Consider the following 25316-nt stretch of genomic DNA (forward strand, 5'->3'; position numbering starts at 1 on the left):
ATATTATATTAAAATTATTATTTAATTATTACCCTGAAAAGAGTAGTTATGTCTAGATATTAAAAATTAAGCAGCCCAAAAACAGTATTCATTGATAAGTTAGTGCTACAATATAGACATTTTGGTGCTTCTTTACCCTTCAAGAAGCGCTAATGTGTAATTTTTGTACTGGCCTAATAAAAAAAAAAAATAATAAAAATGAACAAATGTTTATTCTTGACAGCGTATTTTTATGGTACAGAATCTGATTTAAGGAAGCTTTGTAAACTCACAGAGAAGAAGGCTTCTTCAAACACCAGGATTGGTCCAGAGAAGCCCACCACCAGAAGCGGCTGAGCCCCGAGCAGACAGAACACCACCCCCTGAATACACGTGGCCACAATCAGCTCCGACACGCCAATGAGCCCTTCAGTCTTCTCACCTGTACACACAACACTCAATTATTGAACAGAGAGGTCGGACGCGTACGCTATCTGGAGTCTACAACACTTATCAGGATCAGAGTCGCCGTTTGTGTGCATCGTGATAACCTTTTGTTATATAACTGGCTGCAGACGTTTAAAGTCATTTAAATACGATCTGAAAGCAATTTAATTAAACTGAGAAGATCTGAAGAGATATACACTTGCTTAGCTTGCTTGCTTTTTTGGTGGCCAGCCCAGGCTGTGTATTTTTATAGGTCAATGCTTTTAATTGTACCGCAAAAAACAACAAAAATATATAAAATCATATACCATTTTTTCAAAGCAGCATAAAATCGAATGATTAATCACAATTAATTGCATCCAAAATAAAAAAAAAAGTTTGTCTAATACATGTGTGCTTTACACACATGCATGTATATATTTTATTTAAAATTAAGAATATTAAATATTTATAATATAAATTATATAAATATAAATACATAAACAAATGCTTTTTGATCTGGAGTGCAATTTACTAACCAAATATATTTTTTTCTTGACAATATTTACAGGTTTTAAAACACTAATGGATCACATGCATTTAAAATTATTATTTTGCATTTAAGATCTCGTCACTGTCAGTAAGAGAACAGATGAAGCTGTAGTGTAACTGACCAAGAAGGCCCCCGAATGTGATGGTGGGAGAAAGAGCAGCGAAATAAATAAAGATGACAGCAGCCATGCACTGGGGGTTCAGTGCATCCTTGAAGTCACTGATGTACTTTGGGTAACGGCGCTGGGCGTCACGGATCAGCCCACCGAACAGACGGCCTGTGCGCCGTAAAGGGTCGTCTTCTAGCTTCGAAGGTGTGAGCAAGGCCTCTGATTTACACAAAGAGAGAGAATACAGGGTATTGTGAATATAACAGGTAGATGGGGTGACAAGCATGGAAAAAAAATTATAAAAATAAATAAATAATAATGTGTGGGCACAAAAAAAGCTACGAAAAATTACAAACGAAAAGCTAAATATTAAGAAAATAAATAAATAATGACTACATAATGACAAAAACAGCACAAATAGCAAACAGAAAGAACTGATTAATTGCATCCAAACTTTTTTTTATTAATTGTATACTGTAATAAGTGTGTGTGTGTGTGTGTGTGTGTGTGAGATATACATATATACATATACATACACACACACACAGTATATTCTGACATTGTATTTACACGTCTATACTTGTATTCATATAATTTATATTATAAACAACATTTTTCTGAAATATATACACATGCATGTGTGTGCATTTATTTATACATAAATATACACCAAACACATACACATATTATGTAACCAAAAACTTGTTTAGGGAGCTATTAATAGTTTGACATCACTATAAAACAAAACCCAAACTAAAAGCTGAACTGGATCTAAAGCTTCACGGGTTAATACAGACCTTTCTCTTCAAGGCTCTTGGGTTCTTTGGATAATAATGCCACCTCCTGCTCCTCTCTCTTGCGGAGCATCTCTCTTTGGAAGTGAGCGACGGACCGCAGAAGATCTTCACCGCCCAGTTCTGATGGAGGCAGAACAATACTGCAGTCCAGGAAGCCGTTGATGGCATTGAGCAGGTCGTGCCGATCATCTGCCAGGTACGCAGATTCGTGAAATTGCTGGAGAGAGACGGGGGTCGAGTTAACACTGGATGTAGGCATTATAGTCTGAATTTTTGAACCCGTGCAGTCTCTTACCTTGTCAGACATGAGTGTGGAAATAGAGCGACCGATCTGGTGGTAGTCCATGCTGGTGCTGGGAGGACCAAGCAGAACGAAGAGAAACCGAACAGGAACCGGTACCTCCAAAACCGAGTCCAGTTCAACAGCTTCCTGAAGTCGAACAAATGCCATGGTGGGCTGCTCCAGGAAGTCAACACTGCCTAAAAAAAACAGCAATGCATTTCATTTCCTGCTGTTCTGTGAAATAACTTGTTAGTTACGTAATAGCCATTTTAGTTTCTGATGCATCTGGATAATTTGCAATCAAATAAGCAGCAACGTACAACCAATCATTTAAAGCAAGATAAACTGAAATTAATATTTTTCCAGTTTATTTACTTATTTGCTTACCAACGAGTACCACGGTGGCTTCAGCATTTTCTGGAATTTTCTCCAGAAGTTTAAGTTCATGTTTGGATTTGGATCTGTGCATTCCTATTGGCGGAGCAGAATCTTTCTGCAAATGAGAAAAAAACAGCAATCAGGCAAGAGATTTGAAGATTTATGTAAAATGCCTAAAAAAAAAATCTCACATTGAATGCCACAAAAACACATTCAACCAATATACAAACAGCAACAAATATTGTTGGTAATATGTGAAATATGTTTTACCATTTCATTCCAAAGAAAAATTAATAAAAATAAATAAAATAATAATAATATTATTATAAACAAAAATTAACAGCATAATTTTATTTAATATAATACTTTATTGGTACTTTTGTTGGTAATATATGAAATATGTTTTACCATTTCACTCAAAAAAAAAAAGTTATATATATATATATATATATATATATATATATATATATATATATATATATATATATATATATATATATATATATATATATATATATATATATATATATATATAATAAAATGAACAGCATAATTTAATTTAATATAATACTGTATTATATTAAATTAAATTATAAAAAATAGCCAAAATACCATGCAATATACTATTTTTCAAAAAATAAATACTTTTTGGTGACTACTAGTCACAAGATTTTTATGTCTTCTGCTCACCAAGGCTGTATTTATAATGAATAATAAATAGTAAATCATTACTGTATAGCAATCAAAATAACTTCTCTTTTTATAATACTATAGTAATAAATGTTTTACAATATTACCGCTTTCATTACCGTACTGTAATTATTATCAGCCTTGGTAAGGATGAGGATTTCAAAACATTCAAAATAATTATTTCAAATGTCTGGTGGTGTATATTATACATATTTTTTGTAAAAGAAAAAGCAAATAAACCAATGTATAAACTAAATAGGTTTCCAAACTCACTACAACCGCTTCCAACCAATTACCTCGTTCTTCTCTATGTCAATGTGAACGGAGCTGTCTTGACTGTTTCGTGTGGACCCCATGAGTGGCTCCGTGACGGAGGGCTCGGGGACCGGGGGCAGGTGGTTACTGCTGCTCTGATGATGGCTGATCAGAGAGCCCAGGCTGGCTGCTGAGATGTTTCTGGGGAAGGAGGAGCTGTGCTCTTTCTCATCGCTCGGGTGGCTAAGGGAGGGAGAGCAAGGGAGCCAGCGGGTAAGAGACACTAGGAGAGACTGCGAAGGGTCATGTGTGGATCTACATACGGATAGGTGGTGGTGTGGCGAATGGTGTAGAATAAAAACCAATAGATTATATGGGAATAAACAATCATTTCTTAGATATCGCTCGCTGTATAAAAGTCCAAGCTGTACCTGTGCTTGAGGAGAAGAGCACGGAGCACATTGGCTCTGTCCTCAGCTTTGATCTGGTCTGAGATGATCATCTGCTCCACCACCTGATGGGCAATACCAGGAAGAGTCTTCTGGTCCAAATCCAAAAGCACAGCGCCTAATGTGAGAAGCCAAACATGAGGGCATTTAATCATTGATGCAATCAATATAATAACAGTATGAAGCATTATAGTTAATCTAAAACAATACAATTTCTATACTTGAAATAAGGGTAAAAAAAAAATCATAATTTTCATTTAAGTGATGTATTAAAATAATATACAACTTAAATTAAAAACAACTATCAACATATAGTAAAATACAGTTAAAAATGCAGAAAGTTAAAATGCAAATTAAAATAAAGTTTTTTAAATGACATAAATTAGCATTTTTTTATCTGCATAACAATATTAGAATAAACGATATGCATGTTAAGATTTTAGAATAAAATCGCAAGTATAATTAATATTTTAAAGTATAATAATATTATTTTTTTATAATATAAGTTTTGTGAGTGATCTCGAATTATCCATATTTTGTGCATTTTTATTTCAATAGGAGACAAATTTATATCCATTCAAATCCGCATTATTGCTCCCTTTTTAAATATTTGTTTTTGAAGTTTAAATATTTAAAAACAAAATATAGCTTGTAATTTCTCAATTAACAGACAATAAATGTAAAATTATATATAAATAGCAGTTTAAAACCATTTTAGAAACACAACACAAGAAGCATGACACTATGGTGCGTTTGCAATTAATTATGCATACACTGCAAATATTAATTATCAAAGTACTGATATTGCATATTAAGTGTTACAGCTCTTAAGGGCTCTAAACTGACATTTGCTCTGACAAGGCTTTTAAGCAGGTTCCTCCAGGTTCTCACCGTGAGAGATGGTTTTTCTCAGCTCCAGCAGACTGCGGAATGACAGCGAGGCGACGTGGGGTTTGCCCCAGCGGTCCGTCTCCTCCTCCACATCCTCTTCAAACTTGATCCAGCGGGCCGTTTCTCTCCACTGCATCTCCTGGTTTTTATCCATGATCAGCTCATTCAGCTCCACAAACACCTGGTGCCGAAGAACATGCAATAAATGCTTAAAGAAAACGCTATTACAACACCCTAAGAGCAACAGACACCTGCTATTCACTTCAGGTAACTTAAGCTAACATTGGTTTTGATCTGCCTAAAATATAATATCACACACCAATCGATGCATCCAGCATGTGCACCAACACATCATTTCCTGACCTTCTGGTGTTGAGCAAGCCGCCTTGAAAAGTCTAAAAGGACCATGCCGTTAGAGCAGGACCGACTGATGAGATGTGAACACCCGCTGGTGTCGTTTAGTAGAGAAACGGCCCATAAGTCCACTTATTTACTGGTTTACCTGTCTAGAGAGGGATCTTGAGGGCGTTAATAAAACATGACTGACTCTGAAGGCTCGCGGTGTCCAGTTACCTCAGCTGATCTTTTCTTTATTTCTAGGTGTGTGAAAGGAAAGAAGTTCATTCATTTTTAATCAGGTCCTGCCCCCTAAAATCCTCCTTTTATTTGTTGTGAAGGACAGCAGGCTTGTACCAAATAAAGTGGGAGTGCAGTGAATGAGTCTCAATCTGGGAAAAGGACTAAACGCACTGAAAGACCCCTTCAGGACTTTGTAGAGCCATCTGTGAAGACATCTGAAACCTAGCTAGCATTGTCTACAAGCACAAATGTGTCCTAAAATCCCAGCTAGAGGGAATGCGCTTAAATGCTTGTTTAAGGTGTAATCAAATGTTCTGTGGGAATGTTTATGTCGACTAATTAGTGACAAATTACATAAAGCATTCCTGCAGTTTCTGATAAATTAATACTCAGTGAATATATATGTATATATATTTACATATTTGTGTGTGCATGTGTGAAGAGATTTGAAGATGTTGACAATTATCCAAAATCATTTTTTTCATTGTGCATTTCCAATAAAATCGCAACCAAATTGCAATTTAATTATTTTAAATTGAAAAGTAACTGGTACCTAACACAATAAAATGACAAATTATATATATATATATATATATATATATATATATATATATATATATATATATATATATATATATACACACACACACACACACACACACATATACATATAATACTACATATAAATTATTAACAGGCTTTATACAAGTGCTGCCAAATGATTCATGGCAATTAAATCGCATCCAAAAAATCTTGTTTACATTCTATGTGCGTGTATATTATGTATATTTTTATGTATGCATAAATACACGCACATACATTTACTGTACACACACATGAGATATAAACAATATAAACTTTTATTTTGGAATGCGACTAAATCACAATTAATCGACTGACAGCACTACTTCAGTCCAGTCAGGGTCAGTAGACCAGTGTAGACATCAGCTAGCAACCAAGCTAGAAAAAGGCAAGAAACCTGTCTGACCTCATGTGGCGTCCGGTCCAGTTTGCGACTGCGTGTGCTGGGCTCTTTGTGATCTTTGCTGATGTGCACCACTTGTCCTTTTGTGCTTTTCCTGACCAGGTGTCGACGAACTCCAGGAACATCTTCAAAACGATGACCTAAAACAATAAAAACATGCATATTAATTTAAAGAACAGGCCGCAGGCTAAATGTTTGTGTTTGAAAAAGACGCCTGTCGTGTTCTTCAAGGCAAAGACCAGCATTTATTTAAAAACAGAAACCTTTTGTACTGCAAATATCTTTGCTGTCATTTTTGAATGCATCCATGCTAAATAAAAGCATTAGTTTTGTTCAAATGTGTCAAATATAATATATACATTATTTATTCACCTGTACATTTATATTACCCTAACCTTTGATATGATATAATATAATATAACCCAATTATGTACCGCATTCAAAACATTGCACTGTACTATGAAACATTTGAAAATTTCATTCATTTTCATGGACTTGCAGTATTCAGATCAGTCGTGGTTAAAATCTCATAGGTAAGGGTTGAGAGGCAGGTCATCGGCTTCGTTCATAACACAACACTCATCAGGGAAATTGCAGGACGGGCAAGTTTCCAAAGACATCCAGGGTAATAAAGCTAAGAGAGGGAATTGAAGTGGATTTCGACTAGGCTCCAATCAAGAAGAGAGGCCAAGCCTTTTCTCACACTTGAAATTCACATGCTTATATAAACTACAAAAAAAAAGGCATTCACACACTGACAGTGGTTCGCAACGAGTTAAACCGTTTTTGTCTATGAACTGATGTTCTAACATCCAGAGGTCAAACTGAACCGTAGACACAACTGTCCTGTCGCCGAGCATATAGCAGCAGATGGGGCTTCTCCCAGAATAATAAGTGGCCCGCATAGCAGGACGGAGAAAGCTGATGGGGTACATTACAGGAAGCGCTGATTTACAGCTGAAGTCTGATAAAGGTTTTTCCCGCTGGGCCACAAAAGACTCTTGCTGTGAAGTGAAGCAGGATGCTTGGTACAAATCACCAGAGAGACTATGAAACTAGATGTTGCAATCTCAGAAGACAAGGTCTGCGTTTTACTTGCTAATGCGTGACCCCGGACCACAAAACCAGTCATAAAGGGTTATAATATAATAGTTTGTGAAAATCTTTGGTTGAGATGCAGCTATTTGAAAACCTGGAATTTGAGGGTGCGGAGGAATCTAAACAGAAAAATCACGTTTGAAGTGGTCCAAATGAAATTCGGCATATACATATACCTCCAAAAATTAAGGTTGGTTTTGGTCACATATAATAGTTGCATAAAACAGTGCTGTCAAAAAATTATTCATGATTAATCACATCCAAAATAAAAGTTTGTGTTTACATTATACGTGTGTGTACTTTGTGTATTAATTTTGTGAAATATATATATATATATATATATATATATATATATATATATATATATATATAAAAACAACATGTTATATATTTGTTTTTATGAATGAAGGCCAGTATCATTGATACCAAGTAACATTGATTTCCTTATTAATTAGACTTTAAAAATAACTTCTGATTTAAATGAACTTAAAACAATCTTTACATAAACCCATTATAATAAATGTTAGATTTATTAGCTATTTGCCTGTGCCCCTCAGCAGAAATATACAGAAATTAAATCAAGTTATCAAACACTACATTTTAAACCAAAAACAGGTAGGTACTTACAGCTATATAAAAGTTAGTGATTTACTTTTTTATTCTTGACGACAGACATCACAGCAGCTGGTTATGGGGTTGTTTTTGGCTGCTATTTCTTTAAGATCTGTCACTGCTGGAGGTGATGCGGATCGGACAAGCATCATATTTTCTATCAAGTCTTATCTTTTCTGACCCTGTTCAGTCTCTTCTAATTAACTGATGAGCTGAATTGGGTTAGATGAGGGAGGCAGCACTGGGATGCTTCAGGACTGTTCTAAAAACCATTTCAGAGGCGTTAATGCATTTCTTGTCAAAAACACAAAGAAATGCAGTTATGAAGGGGGTGTCCAAGCCTAAGCTCCACCCCTGCATTAACGGAGTTAAATAGGTTTAGCTCGTTAAACTGAAAAATATAATCACCTGCGTTAACACGCAAATTTTGACAGCACTGATAGAGATTATATATATATAACCATTATATGATTATGAATATATGTAAATATTTTCTAAATATATATTGTACATGTGTATTTGTATACACATTACATATGTACAGTATACAGATTAAAAAAAAAAAAATAAAAAAAAAACTTTTATTTTGGATGCAATTATTTGTTATCTAGTAGAAACGCATCAAAACAAGACCTACCCAAAATAAACACCTCTTAATAAAATGAAAAAATCTTTCTTATGCTTACCAAGGCTATTATTACAATTTAAAACAATTTTCTATTGTAATATATTTTAAAATGTATCTTCTTGTAATCAAATCAGAATTTTCAGCTTTATAACTGTAGTCTTTCAATGTCACATGATCCTTCAGAAATCATTCTAACGTGCAGATTTGCTGCTCAAGAAACATTTTCTGCTGCTTCAGATTTACATTTTGCTTCTAAACATTTTGCTGAATAGAAAGTGCAAAACAAAAATATTATAACCATTTTGTAGCAATCCATATTGAACGATTCTACTAAAAAAAATAATAAACAAAAATTCCTGCTGACCCCTAACTTTGGAACACATTAGGTTTTTACACAACGGAAAGCAAAAAAAAAAAAAAAGAGACTGTTAAAATGATGCCTTGGTAAGTAAGTCACTCTAAATAAAAGCATCAAATATAAAAATCACTGTTTACATCAACCACAGAACTAAAGATGGCAGCTTCATTTTTAAAATGCACTAAAATCACTTAAGAATAATAACATGCATATTTCATCAATAAATTAGACTAGACAATAAATAAGACTTCCAATCAAACCCAAGAAAAACAGAGATGGATAACATTGGATATGTGCATTAAAAACTCACTTTTAATGCCATCGAGGTCGGCGGAGGCCAGTGTCTGTGCCTCAAACTCATCGGTGGGGATCCGCTGGTATTTGGCCTGTTCGGTCCCCGTCATGTTTCCCGTGCGACGTCTCTCCTGAAGGTCGTAGCTGCGACTCGACACACGAGGCAGGGGGCTGGGTTCAAGGGCGCTAGGGGTCGGAGGAACAGGTTCAGACGGCCTACAACAGACAACGGGCTCTCATTAATCCACAAAAAACTGGAAAACACGAGGAGTAAAAATGATTTCATGCTGTTTGCAATTATTATTAATGCGCCAAACGAGACTACGTAGTTCTAATTAAACCACGAACACGAAAACATAGATAAACTTGATGGACAGACTGCTTTTACAGTTTATTCCACTTTATTAGTGCTATTAAAAAAAGAAAACCAACACATTTGTTAGTTATTAAGATAAATAAAAAACATTTAAATAAAGATAAATTTAAATATATAAAAATAAATAAGGAAAAAAAAATTCTGATGGCGAAAAAATAAATAAATAAATGTATAAACATCATTGTACAAAATTATATGATATGCTTGCATCACAAAAAATTATATTAAATGTTTACATCACAGATCTTAAAGAGTAAAAAAAAAACAACAAAAAAAAAAACTGAATATCCCCTTCAGATTAATTTAGCAGCCAATTTTGCAACAAACATGACAAATTTATGAGCACTTACCTTAAGTTTACACCGAGTTATATCTGAGAAAGCTTCTCAGAGTAAAAACATTGTCAACGTAGGGACAAAAGCCCTTTACTTTACTAACAGACGAAAACGACCAGCAATGAATCCTGACGCTTGTAAAGACACCCCTGCATTTAAAAAGATGAGAAAGCAGAAAGGAAAGGTGGAGGGCTTTATAAAAGCTAGGCACGGTTGCTAGTGGTAACGGGTGAGTGATGTAGACAGTGGTGATGAAGGTCTCTGGAGAGAGGCTTATACCCTGCTGCTCTCTGAAATAACTGGAACTAGGTAACGAACAGGGTGTGCTGAGCACATCTAACGATACAATTTACAGTAAACTGAGAACAGAGAGCCCAAGGTGGATGCTTTACGGGTCCTGCAGTGTCTACCACTTCAAATGAGTACATACTGAAACTAAACCGCTAAATGAAGACTAAGAAACTATGCAATACTTCCTGTACTTTTTGGGTTTTTTTAGCTATGGTGACAGTTTCCACCAAAACACCAAAGTTACATAAAAACATGTCCAGGTCACATTTCACAACAAAATTAATGAAGCAAAACCTGGATGAAGAAAATGAGGCCTGTTTAACGGCCACTGCTATTGTTTATTGCAGCATTATGTATTTTTTATGACAGGTTACAGTCATATTCTCTCTATATAAATCATATTAATTTTCACTGTATAAATTAAACGTTGCACACTATGTATATAAACCATTTTACATATATTGCATGCTTAAGGAGCCAATTAATTATTTTAGAGCTGAGAAATTTCATGACTTTAATATTAGAATCATTTTTGAGGTGAAAATCTTAAAATAAATCGAAAAAAATATATATTAAAATTAAAAATTACACACATACACACACTTCGGTGCAAAGCTGTTTCAGCAGCTTTAGTGAGATTTATTAAATTCCTAATTTGCTGCTTATTAATAGTTAAGGTTGTTGAGGATGCACAATATTGGATTTTTGCAAATATCTATATGTGTGTGTGTGTGTGTATATGTAATGCATACACACACTTTTAGCACTTAAATGTTTAGTTATACTACTACATTTAAAACTAAATTAAAATTCTTTACATTTTAACAGGATTTTAAATTAATATTATAATAATTTAAAACTAGGTATTTGCTGTTCTTTATCAAAAACAAACAAACAAACAAAAAAAAAAATTTAGCATATAAGAGCATTATGTAGAAATATAGCCATATCGGTTGATTCGGATATCATCCCTAGAATTTATTAAATTAAATTTTTATTAAATAATTTTATTAAATTCAATTTACATTTTATTAAGTAGGATTAGGGATGTAGAATACGGTCATGCCGAATATACGCTTTATAAGTATTAAGTATAATATTATAAAGTAAATATAGTATTATAAAGTAACCAATATGTTAATAACAGCATGCTATAAGTGGCTAGTTAATAGTGAGAAATGATAAAGCATTACCATGTTTATCTATCATTTACTATGAATATTTATCATATACTAAACTCAGACATAATGAAAATGTTGACATGAGATTTCCATTAATATTTGTCTTATGAGTTACTTATGACTCTTATTACAGTATCAACAGCTATATTTAATGTGAACTGTGAGGAAGTGAATGGAGTGCAGCGCTTGCTTCATTAAATCTTTGCCTCCAAGTAATTCTACGAAGACACAATCCATAAGGACATTTTTGGATACGCAAAAGCTAAAGCAGATGGACTCACTCAGTGGCCGTGCTGTCCTGAGGCTCTGAACACAGCGCAGACGACGGGACGATCAGGATCTCTCGCGCAGGAAGAGGTTCTGAGGTCTCAGGTGTGGATACGTGAGGTTCGTCATCTGACACGAAGAACTGGAAGAGAGAGAAAATAACGTAATGAAAAATCTATCATGTGTAGCAATTTAGTACCAGTGAACAAGCACTCAGAACTATTCAAAAGGGCATTTATTTCGAGGTTTTAGGTCAAACAAAATATGGAATTAAATGTTGAACTTTGGACGTAAATGAGATCACCTGAACACCGTCTTTTCTCTCTGCTGTGGGCGCCGGGGTGGCGCTCTGGCTCTCTGTAGCTTCTTCATCTTCCTCCTCCTCCTCATCTTCACCCTCCTCGATGGCCAAAGCACCGCTGGGGCTGGAACAGACTCTGTGGTCTTTACTGCTGCTCCGTCTCCTCTTCCTCCCGCTCTTCTTCCTCCTTCCGTCCCCCGGGAGTTTGGACAGAGGGTGGTGGATGTGATGGGATGAGTGACGATGATCTGGTGAAGATTACAGACAAGACATATATACATACATGTATAGATACAAATACGTGTGTGTGTGTGTGTGTGTATGCATGCATATATATATATATATATATATATATATATATATAAAAATAGACATTAATACTAGATTATTAAAACTATCTAAAATTTAAATGCAAGACACACATATATACATATACATATATACACACATACATACACATATGTGTGTGTGCATATCAACATTTTCATAAAATGTTAAAAAAAAAAAAAAAAAGTACAATAGAAAAATCTGAAAAAAATAATTGCAAGCTCACATTCAAAATCTTCCTCATTGTAGGTGCGGTGCTGCTCGCTGGGAACTCTGGGAGTGGGGCTCAGGATCTGCTGGAAGCGCTGAACACCTAACGCTTTATTCAGGTCACCTTCCTCCTCTTCCTCCCTCTGTGGCCCTCGAACAAGTGTAGAAGATGACTCGGGCTGGAGGGAGAACACACAAGATTCAGACAACCAAACCCAAAGATCCCAAAAAAGAAATGAATGAAATAAAAGAAAAAATTACATAACAAAATAAATTAATAAATTAAATAAAATGTCAATTGCTGTCACTGAACGTATGCATCGCCTACTATTATGAAGTGCCAAATCTATCTGGTGCTAACAGAGTCCTTAAAACGATCACTAGAGGGAGTCAAAAGCATTGGTTTCAGTCCCAGAACACCACACCTGCCGTGTCTCGTTCTGAAAGCTGCACCCTTGAAAGGTCGCATTCGTCGGCCGCAAGCATCCCTGAAGCAGTCTCATTTCTGATTAGCAACGACTACATCCCAAAATAAGAAAGAAATTACAATAATTTACATTTTATAAACAATACCAGTCCATTTCATAATGGCTACTTTTTCTGAAATGAGACATCCTCGATGACGCACGCGGCCGACAATTGCGACTTTCGGAGGGCGCAGCCTTCCAAACGAGACATTTTAACGATCCCTGTCGGAGCTCCCAATGTTCCCGACATGGCTTGTGCAGTAATCTCTTTCTAAATGAAATGGAAATCATGATACGACGGTCAAACAAATGCAAACACCGGAGGCTTTACAGGTCATTGCTGCGCTTATTGCAACGATACGAGCAAATAACCTCAAGTCAAAAACAATCTCATTAGCTACACCTCAACGGAGCGCTTTAATTTGCTCCATCAAAGCACAAACAAACAAACCAGAATAAAATATTCACCGTATTTCGTTCTTTTTTTTTTGCTAATTCACAAAATCGGTTTCCCATAAGTAAATACAAAAACTCAAAATACAAAACTCAAACTATCAGACACAGCTAACCTTTTTTCATTTTAATTCCTTCATCTAAACCTGTTCTTGCTAGTCTTTCACAGAAGATCTCAATCACCTCACATGCTACATTACACAAGCAACATTTCTGCCATTCAGTAGAGCCAGATAATGCATTCGTATAGTGCATACATGGTGCATATTAAGCGCCATAGTCGTTTTTTTTGGTGTGACATGCTTTAGTGAGTAAAGACAAATTACTGAAGAACTGATACAGTGTGTTACATTGAAATTAAATTGATATTTGTCATGCAGCTTAAAATCAGCAGGCATATCTAAAAGTTAATTAAGCATTTAATTAAGCTCATGACTCGGTGTGTTTAGCAAGAGGCTAGATTTTTAACTGCTAAGACGCTGACACATATGAAGTCATTGTTTTCTTTTCCCAAGAATATGAAGCAATAAAACAAACTCACATTAATTTTTATTATCTGTGCAACAAATTGCAGGTGACCCCAAATTGTTGTAGAATTTATTCCAAATATATCAATTAAGTCACCTTGAGAAACTTCATAATTTTTTTTCATAATCACAGAAAAATCTCACAACATCAGGTCTGCAAAAGTATATTTAAAAATTAAAAAATAAATAAATAAAAATAAGCATTTAAATAATCTAGAAATTACTAAAAGACAATAAGAAACAACAATATTTTATTAAATAAAAATAAAGTATTTATGAAAGTAAAATTACATTACTTCTGCATTTTTAAATGTTAAACCATCAAACTAATTTTGTCAGTAAAACCACAGGGAGCCAATATTTTGTGTGTACCCATTTCTCATTACAAGTACAGGAAAACAAGTGCAAATTAAGTTCACTCAAAACATTGTCATTTAAAAAAAAACATTAATGTTGTTAATTATTCACATGTCGTTCCAAACCTGTAAGAACTTCATTCATCTTTGTTCATGAATGAATGAAATCTAAGAGTTTTCTGACACTCCACAGACAGCAATGTAACCACCACGTTTAGGACCCAGAAAGGCAGTAAAGACAGCACTAAAATAGTCCATATGACATCAGTGGTCCTACTACTTGTGCGCAAAAAATAAATAAAATAAAAATAATGATATTTAACATTTTCTCCTCTTCCAGTCAGTCTCTGCCGCCATTAAACATCGCAGAAAAAAAAGAAAGCTCTCTGATTTCAATCAAAAATATTGTTATTCATGTTATGTATATAAGACGGACAAAGGTCTTATAGGTTTGGAATGACATGAGGTTGAGCAATTAATTACAGAACATTTATTTTTGGATAATCTCTCATAAGCCCATAATCACACAAAGATATATTGCAATTTCAGTTTTCTTTAATTTTAATTAATAGAGTAGCCCTAATCTGATAAATGGCTGACGACTGGAGTTTCTATGGTACTGGATAACAGCAAGGACTCAGAATTTTTGTTACCCAAATTACTGATACTTTTGTCCACCTTAGATAGGTCAAGAGTCAGCTCATGCTAATTAAGGTCTAAAATAAAACCTTACCATGCTTGCTTAGACGATGCTAGAGCTGCTGACAAACCTTTAGTGCTCACAAAGCTGTGCAGAAGAACTCACGAGAGCGCCGTTCCTCCTGTATGTCCTCAAGAACAACAAAGTGAAAGCAAACCGATTGTATTCCTGCCGCCATCGGAGGGCTGTTAAGTCAAAGTCGTGGTTTCGATTGTTCAGAACAATCTACTCTAATCTCCTCGGTCACACTTCAACATTTCCCACAGGCAAATATTGACACTCTCCTGAAAACATTCATCAAGTTACGTTACCTTGCACCGCTGAGACTTCAAATCTGCTTTAATTTGTTCTGAGACTTTACGTGGGCGCCTTTTTATTGGCATGTGGTAACAACAGACTGACCGGTCTCAACCAAGGATTCTGAGAAAAACCAGTTAAATTTGGTTTTAAAATGGTTAGAGCGACTTTTTCCCAAATGCACAAAGGCGATTTGCGCTTCGAAACATCACAGGACAAAGATTAAAGCCTGAAAGTCCCATAAATAGTCTTTGGCTCAACTTATGAAGCAGGGTCACTATAGTTAACTACAACTGAAACCATAAAAAAACATTGCAAAATAAAATGATAATAATAAAAATCTATTTAATAAATAATAATAAAAAAATACAATACAAATGGAAAAAAATTCAATACAATAAAATTATACATTAAATAAAACTAAAAATTAGAAAAAAATAAATAAAAATAAAATGTTAAATAAAATAATACAATAAATTAAAAAACATTAAAAAAATAAAACTAAAATATTAAATTGAATAGCTAATATCTATCTGAAAATACCACCCCACAATACTAGTATTTCAATGATACTAAAGTAACACTTACGAAGAGAGAAAGTCAAGTAATTGTGCCAATACTCCTGTCATCTACACAATCTTGTTACCAAAAAGTAACAAATCAAAGTTTTCCACAAAAGACTTGTGGTCAGTATCAACCCAACATGAAATACTTTTGTCTACAATGAAATCACATCGGGGTTTGGCTCTTCGCCTGCTAATAGACGCACATATAAGACGCACATCAAATATCCACGATGCTCAGGCCAACAAGACAGCAAACTGAACCCAAAATAAACCATTAGACGTCCCATAAGACCACTCCAGAGCAGCCAAACTCTTTGAGGACAAGCAGTGGCTTATATCAGCAGCTCCCTAGCGGCATTAGTGTCAGTTCACATGAGGAGCCACTGGCCAAAGCAAAGTCTCTTGGTGTGAGCGTACGGCCAGCGGGCGATTAGCCGCACAGATCTGTGAGGTGTCTGAAATCCCACTGACTCAGCAAGAGACGCGTTCAACACGAGGAAGTGTTATGGAGAGCTGAGGGTAGACAGAGCCTTACAGAGCTCATGCAAATCTTGTCTGATAATGTAAAGAGTATAAACTTATTATGAAGACCCACATGCTTAAAGAATATATATAAATAAAATCACAATAAGAATTACAATGCAGCAATAAAAATAAACAAACAATATAAATATTTATAATAACAAACAACAATAATAATAAATAATAATAATAATAAAGTGTATTATATATACATACATATATATATATTTTCATATGTGTGTGTGTATATATATATATATATATATATATATATATATATATATATATATATATACACACACACATATGAAAATATATATATATATTTTCATATGTGTGTGTGTGTGTGTATATATATATATATATATATATATATATATATATATATATATATATATATATATATATATATATAACACACACATATGAAAAATATATATATATATATTTTCATATGTGTGTGTGTATATATATATATATATATATATATATATATATATATATATATATATATATATATATATATATATATATATATATATATATATATATATATACATATACACACACATATGAAAATATATATATATATTTTCATATGTGTCATAATTATATATATATATATATAGATATATATATATATGAAATATTAAATAATATAAAAACAACAATTACAAAAAAACTATAAAACAATCATCTAAAATTAAAATTTTGGTAACACTTGTTAACTATTAACTAAGAATTTATTGATGGAAAAGTCATAATTTGCTACTTATTCATAGTTAATAAAGTAGATTTGGTATTGGGTGGGATTATGAATATAGAATAAGGTCATGCAGAATAAAATGCATTAACGTGCTTAATTAGCACTAATATATGGCTAATATTCTAGTAATATGCATGCTAATAAGCAACTAATGGGTGTCGTAAAATAAAGTGTTACCAAAATGTGTTACAAATACTTCAGATATGTTCTTTATAATTTAAACAGTCGTGACACAGACTTGTAACAAAAAAAATGCAATACAGTACAGCATAAACTAAAGAGTAATATTACCCTGGCATGATATTAAATCACATTTACAGCCAGATAACCTGCAGAAACACCCCTTTTCAATATTTACTCAGACCGATGAGGCAAGATCCACCAGTCTTCAGCCCTCCAAAATGAACCCTCTTTCAACTGTTTGCCAAGCATTGATTTATAACATCTAATCGCGAAATATCGCGAAAATGAATCAACAATGGCTGACATCAGAGCGCCAGAGCCTACAAAGCAACACACCCCATTGTGAACCATAAGAAATGGTCAAGGTAACAGATTTAATACTACAGCTAATTTACACCTAGAGAGCATAAATGACTCACATTTAACTTGTACAGGAAGTCCATTGGTCATCTATCACGTCTAAACAGGGAAAAAAAGAATCAAGATTTCCAAGAAGCTCTAAAAGATGTGCAAACACAACCCGTACGCTCCTCCGTAGTCGGTCGTCACATGACCGCAGCAGGAAGAGGATATGGAATGGCCCAATTTTACCACGCCAGGCCTCGTTCGAACTCCAATCGCTGACTGTCTAGTCTTCCCCCAAACACAGCCCACATCCACACACCCTAAACCAGCAGTCGTGGTTGATCATTAACCTATGGATCAACAGTTGCCTGCCATTAAGAGGCCAGCCAATGTCACTTAATCGGTTAAGCTCTGAATTATACTAACTAGCAATGAGCAATCCATACCCATTAGGCCATGAACTACAGTGTAGTCTACATAGTCTGATGCTGCCTTCAGATTTCTAGACTTCCCTTTAGTTTCAAAAATGGTTTGTTTGCAACTTTATTTTACGGTTACACCAACAGCATGCATATTCCTAGAATATTAGCCATTTATTAGTGCTAATTAAACGCATATTACTTATTCTACATGACCTCATTCTACCCAATACCTAAATGTAGCAACTACTACCAACTATTAATAAGCAACAATGTAAGAATATATTTAGGGAAAAGTCGCAGTTAATAGTCAACTATTCTAAAGTGTTACCGAATACAGATAATCTATTATTTGTCAATAAAAATGGTTATGCAAGGAATCAAAGACGCATTTGGTAATTATTCGAACTGCAGGCCCAAAATAGCGAAGGAGAACTCGACTGAAGAGACTACATTTGTGTCAGAAGAGAGCTGGCTTTTTAAAAAGGCAAAAAGCCCTGGGAATGCTGACTCAGCGGAGCGTGGGTTTGGAGAGGATGCAATTCAAGTCACAGAAAGTTGCCGCATATCACTGCAAACAGCTGCAGGAGAAAAAAAAAAGAAGCGGCAATTTTGCGGTTGAGAAGGTCTTTGAGTTTCCCCCCGAACTGCCCGAGTGAGTTTTATAGTATCTGTCAGTGATACCGGACCATTAAAGACCGCACGGATAATTACAACGCAGAGGTTTGTTTGGGAAGTCTGCCTGGATCTTAAACGCCGTGTCCTTTCGAAGCATAAAACACATGAAAGATCTTCTACATGTAAAAGGCGAGGACAAATGTAATGAATGAGGCCATTACTGATGGAAAACAAGGAAAAATTATTTCACAGAGCACACGTGACTTACATACAATAAGAGTACTATGCTTTAACCAAGGTTTTCAGGTCATTGGAACTGTGGTAATATTATTGAATACCAATAAAACACCCAGTAATTTTTGGCATCCGCTTATAAAGTATTAGCTCTTCATGCAGTCCTAAAATCACCAATATAATTAACAATTTCCAATTTTAGTGAACTAGCAAATAAATTAACTTACCGTTTTAAAGTTACATATACATACATATATATATATGATAATTAGCAATATTAGCCAACATTTGATATTTAAAAAGATCTTTTCAAGTCATTTCGTGTAAATCCCACAGGAATCACTCAATACGTTAACGTGAATCATTTACACATTGCACTATACACGCTGCATTAATTCCTTTGAATTTTTTGTCAGCAAATGCAAAACAAATAAAAGCCCACAGTTCGTGCTACGCAGCTCTGAACATTTGCGCAACTCTTCGGATCAATAAAGCAGCAGACTTACGCTGTGAACGACTGAAGCCACAGCATTGGTGAGTTCATCTGAAGTCACGGGGTCGCTCATGGTTGACGTCGGGACACCGCGGAGACGCTCAACAACAATCGGATCTGCGCAGGCTTTAGCCTTTCTCTTTCTCGCTGAGGCTCAAGCAAGAGTTTATAGGCAGCATAACCTGCAAACAGTTGGAAACGTTAAATGATTGGTTCGCTGCCAATTACAAACTTTATATCATACCATTCAAAAAAGGTTTGCAGTGCGATTAAACAATGTGCGGCTTCATTTATGGCGTTAATGGACTTAAACTTCAACGTAACGGCCCCCTTTGTATCTTTCCAACTCGTAGGACTGATAACAACCCGATAAAAAAAGTTGCTACTGTAAAGACACACAGATAAGAGACTCAAGCCAGAAAATAACCATAAAATATTGGATGTGATGTAACAGTAGATAAAAATAGTTGAGCCTATCTTTCAACTTCGCATACAGAGATCACAATGACTAAATAAGTACCACTTCACGTTAAATTCAAGACAACATATGAAACGTTACTTGAAGTGTCACTATTTTAACATTCTAATCAAATGTATTGTTTTAAAATGTAATCATTAGTTAGTGTACACTAATAACTAATGTACAATATTAATGTATTAATAATATTAATAAATGCTGTAAAAATGTACTTCTAGCAGTTTAACGCATTTACTTATTTTGAACCAAAAAATACACTACCTTTAATATCCAAGTATGCAATTTTTAAATTGAAAAGCATCCTTATTACCTGCTAATAACTAGTACATTGTGGAAGTAACCTTTGGTTTGATGCAAAAACACAATTGTTTGCTTGTTGAGGTTTGACCTCAAACTAGAACATTCAAGGACGTCAACACTCCTTTTTCGAGTCTTTCTTTTGTTGATTCATCTAACAATTGTGGATCTAAGCTCTCTCGCATCGGGAGGCTTTGCGGCAACTCGATATATGGAGCCGTTTACCCTTTAGTTATCCTGATCCAGTTCCTGTTGGAGAGAAACATCCTAACATGACGCTGAACGTTAAAGACTTTTAAACGTGTAAAAGTTCTTAACATGAACATCGTCCCACGTGTTTTTAAGAGACTGAACACCGATTCCAATCAAAATGCCATTTGTCTGTAACATAAAATCAATAGTATGCTGGATATAATGGCGAATGAGCATTATGATCGAAAGATTTTGGAATGAGAAAGTAATCCAAATGAGTAAAAAGTAATCTTGAAATAACTTGACCTTACCTAAAGAGGAGCATGACCTACAGGGAGATCGTATGCTAAAGTTAACGCAGTCGACTCTTATATGACAAGAGTCACATGTGTGTTCATTTGTGGGGCCTGCCCAGTTACTCAACTCGGGCGGCATCACCTTATTTAATAAAAAAATAATAATAATAAAAATTGCATTATTTCATCCAGTTCTAAGAAACGTGTTTGCACTATCTTTAAGAGTTTTCTAAATATAGAGTGTACTACATTGTAACGTTGCAATGTCTTTTTTTAGATGCTAATTTTAGATATGGGCTGCTCCTCTGTACGGTTAACTTTAACTGTTCAGTTCATCAACCACGCGATAAATAGTTCTGTGAGAGGCACAATCAAAATTTGCGATACAAACTGGGGGTTTGCGCACTAAATGTGACCCGTGCTGGCAAGTCGGATTGCGCGCTTGCTAATTTTGAGCTTCATGCAAAAAAAAAAAAAATTAAAAAATTGGGTTGCATTTGAGATTGTTGCAAAAATGGATTCATTAAGCCCTCTTCTAGCGCTCCCAATGCTCCGAACAGTAATTAAACATAGGTATATTGTTTCAAAGTGCAGCATTCCAGATTTGTTAAGTCATATCGATTTTTCTATGACAAATACTCCATATAGTCCAAATCAGTGAAATATGAAACCTTCCATATAAAAGTACATTATTGCGAAATGTATTGATGTATTCATACGGTCTTGATCTTTTGTGTCTTGAATGAACGTTTAGTTAACGGTTACGGGAAATCTGATGAGTAACATATATGATCCATGCGTTACAGTAGTTCTTAATATAGATTTATGGCAGTGTTAATCATACATTAAAAGAAAATACAGAATCACTCGCTGCTCTTGCCTAAACTACTGTATATTTGCATATTAGTTCTTATTTTTAATAACATGAAAAATAGCTACATTGTGATTATTATACAATATTATTTGCTTATTAAATATAATATACGCAAAGTTGCATGGTGATTTTGCTTTGGATTTTTAACTCCATCTTCTGTCTCCATTGCCTTCAAAGCAGCAGGGCAGTCATTTTTTGTCCGTTTCCAACAATTCGTATATCATTTTGAAGATATTTTAATGGACAATGTGAAGATGAATAAATTTGCGCATTGTGAATCATTTTGCCAGCACAGGTCACAAATAGTCACGCATTTTTCGAATTTATGACACTTTGAGATATTTCGCTATTTGACAGAAAACATTGGTTCACTCAAAAAACTAGAAAAGGGGAATGACACTTTTTACACAATTTAGGCATCGCACCTAGTGCAGCTCAACAAAAAAAAGACTGTTTTCAAACGGGTTTCCTTAAAGTATTTAAAGTATTGGGAAAATTAAACTTAAGTTTCTTTGTTTAAAACGGAAGTGCTATTAAAACAGGAAGCATCTACGAATGCACAATGAAAGATAAGACGGTCCGTTCTATGAACTTCTGCTTGCTGCTGTGATGTTGATCAAACAGCTGGTTTAACAAAGTGTGCATCTGCACAATATAAACCTCCATTTATAGTGTGCAAACTTCACCTTTGCATTAAAAAAAAATAAAGTTTTTACTGAGAACATAGCTGCATATTTTCTTGTACATTAATAAATGAATCCTATTGTTTGTTGCTACAATTTCCCTCTTGGTCAACTTGGTAACCACTTCTACGAACTGGTTTTGTCTACATTTAACCAGGCACTTGCCAAATCACTTTTGGTTTTGTGCATAAAAAAAGCATTAACACTTGGTGGACATGGTCCAATTTGCCAAGAACAAGAAAGTGGGATCAAATACCAACTAATTTTATCCTCCGACGTGTATGCAATTCAACCTATTGTACATTTAGCTTGTAATTTATTTTGTAATCCAAGTTAAAATTATCCAACTGGAATCCCTCGTCTTTAACAGAGAGCTCAGGATCAAGCATTCTCAGCTGGGAAAATCCTTTTGCATTTGTGAAAGGCAAACAGGCTTACTGGATTATATTCAAGTATGCCTATAAAATATAATTTCAGACAAAGCAAAGGCAGCCAATAAAGATGCCATTCTGCAAATAGACGTTCAATCACAATGCGGAAACCTCACTGTAAAAATATAAAACGCTCAATGACTGAGTAGCACGGCAAATATAGAACTCCTAGTTTAGTAGTGACCGACGGCTCGTCCACATAAAAGACATGTTTGGGAGTCGTATTTAAACCTCGTACAGAAAACGTCAAAAGAATGGGTTTGGATCGAGCGTCATATGGTTAAAGATCTGGGCTGGAGACCTAAAGGTTGCAGGTTCAAAGCACTGACACGTGAGCTATAAACTTCAGCTATAATCTCAGGTTATTGCAAAGAAATAACTGTAATTACATGAGGGGGGGAAATGGTGGCAGTCTGCAACTCTCAAGTAAAAATAATATTAACAAATATAAGTAAATAGCAGTCTATGGGACTGTTAAATGCTTTTTTTGTGTTGTTTTTGCAAAGTGTAAATTATTAACTCAAACGGTCACAAGTTCGTATCAAATTTCTAATTGTGCGCCAACTTAATTTGTCATTTATTAATTTACAAGGAATGTTAAAAAAACATTTCTTTAATTAAGCATTTCTTGAAGATGCTTTGTTGCAAAAAGAATAATAATATTAAATAATATTATATATATATATATATATATATATATATATTTATTTATTTTTTTTTTTTTTTAGACGTGCTTGGAAAAGCTGAACAACATTTTTACCTTGATGCAGCAGATTGTTGAATGATGCTTGATTTTTTTTTTTTTGGCCAAAGATGTTCATCTGAGTGTATCCGGGTAGACTAGAGGCAACCATCCCTATTACTTACTTAGCAAAAGCTTCTACAGAAGTAACTTAATACAAATAGTGTGACTGTACCGAACATCGGTCTAGACGCTGGAGGAGTTTAGCTCCAACACTGTTCAAACACACCTGAACCAGCTAATCAAGGTTTTACTAGGTATATTTGGAACTTCCAGGCAGGTGAGTTGAGGCAAGTTGGATCTAAACTCTGCAGGACACCATGCCTCCAGGATTAATTAGGTGACCCCCGAGTTAGGACCTAGCTATTATGCATTTTTCATCTGAACTTATCGTTTACATAAGATGCTTTTTACTGTGAGATTATCAAACGCACAAGACATGCCACACTGCTTTCTGAGCGCTACATACAAATAAACGCACAGACCATGTCCGGTGATCATTAGATTAATTAGATCATTAACGCGCATTAAATTCAAGAGTTACTTAAGGGGACGATAAAAGCACACACTAAATGATGACTGGGCGATATCAGCAAACCAGTGGACTTTTCACTGTTGACTTTGCAATGTCTAGTGATATGCTGACTATTTGAATTTCATGATATGCTGACTATTTGAATTTCACGTCTAGATGCCAAGTTATAAATTAATAGTACATTCTGTTATGTTGATATGAACAGAAATAGACTGACAAAATAAAAACACACTGAATATTATATTATGTATTGTACAGCAAATTTCATACAACCCAAACTACACGATTTTTTCATTTTTTAGACACTCTTAGAAAACATTGCGCAAAGATTTTTTACTTTAAAACTAAATTCTATTGGATCGGTTGAGCTGAAAATTGAAAAGTCCATCAATTGTTAAAACTGTTACAAATGTTAAGTCGATTAAAATGGAAAATGATAAAATTGCATCTAAATGCAAAATTTTGAAAAGCAATTTTCATCAAAAAAAAAAAGCATGCATACATTAAAAATTATGCACAAGTATGCAAAGATTGTATAAAAATCGCATACAAAACCCCAAACATTTAATGAAGTAATAACTAAATCACATCCTTCTATTTTTTTTTTAGATAGACACAAAACGATATGCGAAGACAAAACTAAATTTATCCCAAACAAAGTTCTGTTGGATCAACTGAAATGGTGATTGAAGAGCAGCCAATTATTAAAATAGCAACTAGAATAAACCATGTGAAAACAGTACATAAGCATCTGATTTGCGTGTTAAAATGCATGCTTCAAAAAACTTACACATGATGCAAAATCCAATAAAACATACCAACTTACCTCAATGTGCTTACTGCAGAGAAGCTGCCGCTGACATCTTAGTGTAAAGACAACAGCCACTGTGTACAGAACGCCAGCGAGAGAGAGCGAGAGAGAGAGAGAGAGAGAGAGAGAGAGAGAGAGAGAGAGAGAGAGAGAGAGAGAGACACACACAGTCAGAGCTTATAAAGCACTGTATATCTGCATTGTTTCCCCTCACACACTCAAACACCAGCACTGATGGTTGAATCGCTTCCTCCGTCGGATTAAGTTTCCTCCCCTAGACCTCTGATAGCCGGCCATGTGACCGCCGCTCAACAGTGAGTCAGCTGTGACACACACAACATATACAGTACACACACAGACACACACAGACACACACGCA

The 25316-nt window shown here is 34.7% G+C and overlaps 1 protein-coding gene across 3 annotated transcripts in view; it reads right to left on the bottom strand.

Moving 5' to 3' along the window:
• slc4a2b (solute carrier family 4 member 2b) overlaps positions 1-25316 on the bottom strand; it is a 41172-nt gene that overhangs the window by 6712 nt on the left and 9144 nt on the right. For 2 of the 3 annotated variants that reach the window (XM_043226759.1, XM_043226761.1), the window contains exons 2-16: positions 24953-25011; positions 19612-19780; positions 12669-12831; positions 12119-12363; positions 11829-11956; positions 9381-9580; positions 6378-6514; positions 4811-4991; positions 3902-4037; positions 3512-3713; positions 2535-2640; positions 2160-2344; positions 1865-2081; positions 1080-1286; positions 273-421 (exon numbers count right to left, since the gene is read on the bottom strand). In XM_043226759.1, the coding sequence (XP_043082694.1) occupies positions 273-421; positions 1080-1286; positions 1865-2081; positions 2160-2344; positions 2535-2640; positions 3512-3713; positions 3902-4037; positions 4811-4991; positions 6378-6514; positions 9381-9580; positions 11829-11956; positions 12119-12363; positions 12669-12831; positions 19612-19671 (2316 nt within the window). In that variant the 5' untranslated portion in view covers positions 19672-19780; positions 24953-25011. Of the gene's footprint in view, positions 1-272; positions 422-1079; positions 1287-1864; positions 2082-2159; positions 2345-2534; positions 2641-3511; positions 3714-3901; positions 4038-4810; positions 4992-6377; positions 6515-9380; positions 9581-11828; positions 11957-12118; positions 12364-12668; positions 12832-17908; positions 18047-19611; positions 19781-24952; positions 25012-25316 lie in introns of those variants that run through there. The other variant, XM_043226760.1, reaches the window with a different exon arrangement.

The sequence above is a fragment of the Puntigrus tetrazona genome, chromosome 24 (assembly GCF_018831695.1).
Source record: "Puntigrus tetrazona isolate hp1 chromosome 24, ASM1883169v1, whole genome shotgun sequence".
In the NCBI taxonomy this organism is placed as follows: Eukaryota; Metazoa; Chordata; class Actinopteri; order Cypriniformes; family Cyprinidae; genus Puntigrus; species Puntigrus tetrazona.